Below are 4,402 nucleotides of genomic sequence, written 5' to 3'. Positions count from 1 at the left end.
TCAATAGCAATGGGCTTACCTGCTGCTGAGGCAATAGACAACGATGATTTCTTCGTGAACAACATAGGTGGCAGATTCGAAAGCGAGATCCAAACAAAGGCTCTTGAAGTCTCTTCTTTAGGGTTAAATCCAATAGTCCATGGAAATAACCTAAACTGATTTTCTTTCCCATTCAAGGATATGTAGTTAACAGATTCAGCTCCTGCAAGAACATAGTCATCATATCTGTCAAATCTAATCAAAATATGTCTTCTTGCAAGCCATCCAATAAGGCATCGTCCTTGAGTTCCAAACTACAAAGGCAGTTGTTTGTGCAGCTGTAGCATATCAGATTGTCGCCCTAGTGAGAGAGGAGAGAGCGTGGGGGTTTTGATTAATGGTAGGTAATATGGGTGAGAGAAATTTTGAGATTGAGCATCGTGTTTTCAGGGAATAGAGAAGAGAATGACATGTATCAAAGTAGAGAGAGAAAGAAAATAGTGTAACTGAATAGCGTATTTAGTGGCTTAGGGGTAGGAGGTAACCAAAATTAGATATTTTGCTATAAACATTAAAAGATATCTATTGAATATAATTTTTTAAAATAGTATTTATTTAAAATAAATAAGGTGTTAACCTTTGCTACGTAAAAATTCCCTAAATGAATAGGGCTAGTGAATTCCGAATACCCGAAACGTAAGTTTGATAACAATCTTTTTGCTGAAAATTACAGATATATCAAACAAAATATTCCAATAGGTGCATCAATTTCGAGCTCCACACCCACTGATTTATTACTAAAGATGTTCTAATAAATCCAAATGCCCGTCCGTTTACTTAAAATAAACAAACAAAATTATTGAAGCACAACAAAAATGTTAGAGAGGGGTAAAGAAAAGAAAAGGTTTGTACAAGATATTTGTTTCTTAATTACTACTCTATAATCTCTCAAAACTCACAGAAATATATAGTACTGTAATAGATATGAATTGAATCCAATAATCGATATAACGACTTAACATGAAAAACTCAGCAGATAACACAGGAATTAGGATCCTCTTCGACACTTCGCTGATGATAATAAGAAGGAACAGGAGGCTGATAATGTTGATAAGGTTGCTGATAATGGTAATACATAGGAGCTGGGAAAGCCTTCATTACTGGATGGGAATCATCTTTCCCGTCTTTCTTCTTGTCATCTCCTCCCTTTTTGTCATCTCCTCCTTTTTTTCCGTCGTCTTTTTTGCCTTCTTCTTTCTTGCCTCCCTCATCTTTTTTGCCATCGTCCTTCTTCTTCTCTGGCTCTTTTGCTGGTCCAACAGAGAGGATATCAGTGTGACAGAGTTTCCTTAATTTGGAAACTAGTGAAACTGGATCTACGTTTCCTGTTATTGTTAACTTCTTCTCCTTTGAGTCTATTGCAATTGATTCAACTCCTGTAATAGAAATTCAGAGAAATAACAAATCAAAATTGAGAAACTTTACTATTTCGGGATCTGGGCTTCTAGAACGTTCACGATTGCTGTAGAAATATTAGTAAAAAGTAGCGTATAATTTTACCTTCAAGACCAGACACTTTTTTCATGGCCTTTTGCTTGACTTTCTCATCGAAATACTCCAACTTCAGTACGACTTTCTGTGAAAGAAGAAGAATAAAACTTTAGAGATTAAAGCTCCAATAAAACTCAATCAACTTATCAAAAACATATTTCTACAGATAAATCAGTATCCACGCACTGAGAATTGCCCAGTTATAGATATCAACAAGCCAATAGTTAGCAGGTAGTATATACTTTGTATAAAGTGCGCAAATAGAGTTTTGAGTCTAAATTATACTAATATTTCTGGAGAATAAGAATCTGTAATTGAGGGGGAAAAAAAACAGAGAAAATATGCAGAAATCGGAGAGAGAAAAGCTAACCTTCATCTTTTTTAGCGGAGAAATTCGATTCTGCTTTTGGGGTGTGGGAGAAAGTTGCAGATCAAGATCTTCTTTCTTAGATTATTCCTTCTATAAATAGACGAGGAATTAAACAAAGGGAATATTCAAAGGGGGTGGGAGAGAGGTCCAAGAAAAAGAAGAGAAATCAGAAACGAAACGCGTTGAAGCTGCACAAGTGTGGAATGAGCTTTTTTAGTGCCTTGTATTTATATGGGATGATTTTTGACACTGTTGAGTAGGGAGTAGAGTTAGGGACTAAGAGGGATGGAAGGAGGAAGCAACCAAGTCAAGAAAATGTGCAAGGATCCCAAGTCCACGGTCAATAGTTTTTAAGTAATCAAATGTGGCTGCGACTCGAATCATAGTAAATATTTTTCTCCTTTTCTTTTTTACTTTTACGGAAACAAATTGTGTTCACATTGCACTGTTGCAGAGGCGCGCTGTTCAACATGACTAGAAAAAAAAATAATTTAAATAATTATACATATGGTTTAAACTAAAAATAATTGATAGATATATTAATATATATATATAATTAGTGCATAACTTAGGTATATCGACTAAAAAAGTTAAACGTCAGTTTAAGTGACTATTTGTGTAAAAATTCCTTGAATAAACGGACCACATCGTTCAATTTCTCCTCACTTTTAAATTCCAATGTAGAGGAATACTTCTTTTTTTGTTTTTTTTTTCCAAATCACTCGAAATAAATTTCTTCCTTCTTTAATTTAATGTTCATATTTTTATTGTTATTCTACCTAAATATATGCATAAATGTAGGGTAAGGTTGCGTACGATAGACTCTTGTGGTCCGGCCCTTCTCCGGATCTCACGCATAGCGGGAGCTTAGTGCACCGGATTGCCCTTTTTTTTACCTGAATAATATGTTTTTCGATTCAAAATATTCACTTTTCTTTTATGGTCTAGGCTAAAAAAATAATTCGCTTTCTAAATAATAGAAATTTTTAAATATATAATACTCACAAAAAACCAAATAGTATGGAAAGGAAAGACTACCATTTTTCCTCGTCAACGCATTAATTTTAGGTATAAACTCATTTGTTCTTGAACTATTCAAGGCCCTGAACTCCAGAAGTCAGTTTCGTCCTTTGGATTAAGAGTTACTCATTTCATTTCTCCCCTAATTGAATGTTTTATTTGACCTTGCACGTAGATCAGAGACGGATGAGAAATGTTACTATTTTAATACTTATAACATGGGTGGGTGTAACATTTTAGTTTTACATTAAACTGGAGCAAAAGTTGTACGGAGATAGTAGAAGTGGTTCACATTTATTCAGCTTTTTATTTTCCTTCTATATTCATATCGATCCAATATTTTTAAAATGTTGCAAGGTTGAAAATTTTTATGCGTAAGAATACTTAAAAGAATTGACAGTCCACTGTTTGGCATGAATGGTTGATATTCATTTTGCGATGGAGGAAGTAATTTGTCAATTTATTACACGACACAATTTTTTAGCTAGCGTGGAACGACCCAGCCGGTCGTTTCGAGAGTAATAGTCCCGATCTCTTATTAACTACTTTTCCCATATCTATTTTCTGCTATTGTGACTTGCCGGGAGGTTTCGTTTTGCTTTTTAGCGTGTTTTGGGACACTTAGTCCCTAAATAGTACCTTAAGTTTTAGAATTTGGACCATAGTCAGAACAGTATGAAGACGGCTCTAGAACGGAATTTCGTCAATCCGTTGCTCCGTTGGGTGATTTTGGGATTAGTAGCGTGTCCGGATTGTATTTTGGAGGTCCGTAGCTCAATTAGGTTTGAAATGGTGAAAGTCGAATTTTTGGAGTTTTGAACCCGTAGTGAAACTTTTGATATCGCAGTCGGATTTCGATTCCGAAAGTTGGAATAAGTCCGTAATGTTGATTTTGACTTGTGTGCAAAATTTGGGGTCAATTGGATGTGGTTTGGTTGGTTTCGGCATCGGTTATCGAATTTGGAAGTTTCAAGTTCTTTAAGTTTGAATCGGAGGATTTGTGATTTTAGCGTTATTTGATGTGATTTGAGGGCTCGACTAAGTTCATATGGTATTTTAAAATTGGTTGGTATTTTTGGTTAAGGTCCCGGGGTCCTCGGGTGAGTTTCGGGGTGAGTTTTGAGCGAGTACGGATTTTGGCACTCTAATGTTGTTCCGGGGGTATTTGGAATGCTGAGGCAAAAGGGAAGTGCGGACCTCAGAGGAATTGTGCGGACCGCACAGTTTTGTGTGTGGGCCGCACAATTTTGTGTGCGGCCGCACTCAGGAACTCTCAGATTCGCTGGTCCAACTTCGGAAGCTTATATCTTTTGATTTACAAGAAATTTTGAGATGATTGAAAAACGAAAGTTGTAGTCTTTCATGTCTAGTATCTAGAAAGGTAAAGAAGTCATAATTGGGATACCTATAGAAAAAGTTATGGCCAAAATACTAAAGCCTAGCAGTGCAGTCACCAAGAGAGTGCGACCGCACAATTTTTGT

The 4,402-nt window shown here is 36.0% G+C and overlaps 1 protein-coding gene across 1 annotated transcript; it reads right to left on the bottom strand.

The window, feature by feature from the left end:
• Positions 1-795: 795 nt before the first annotated feature.
• LOC107764074 (heavy metal-associated isoprenylated plant protein 39) lies at positions 796-2,221 on the bottom strand. Its single transcript, XM_016582603.2, has 3 exons — positions 1,901-2,221; positions 1,540-1,615; positions 796-1,415 (listed from the first exon to the last, which is right to left on the bottom strand). Exons 1-3 carry the CDS (start codon positions 1,904-1,906, stop codon positions 1,009-1,011), a joined length of 489 nt encoding a protein of 162 aa, XP_016438089.1. The 5' UTR covers positions 1,907-2,221; the 3' UTR covers positions 796-1,008.
• Positions 2,222-4,402: the final 2,181 nt, after the last annotated feature.

This window comes from Nicotiana tabacum, chromosome 6 (genome assembly GCF_000715075.1).
Source record: "Nicotiana tabacum cultivar K326 chromosome 6, ASM71507v2, whole genome shotgun sequence".
NCBI classification, from domain to species: Eukaryota; Viridiplantae; Streptophyta; class Magnoliopsida; order Solanales; family Solanaceae; genus Nicotiana; species Nicotiana tabacum.
Note: the sequence above shows the minus strand (reverse complement) of the source record. Positions and strands in the feature narration are given on the sequence as shown.

Bases quoted from the DNA above. Each gene is read 5' to 3' on its own strand.
- LOC107764074 (XM_016582603.2), bottom strand. The intron at 1,416-1,539 runs GTAAAATTATAC...TTTCTATTACAG, and splicing joins AAAAGTGTCTGGTCTTGAAG to GAGTTGAATCAATTGCAATA.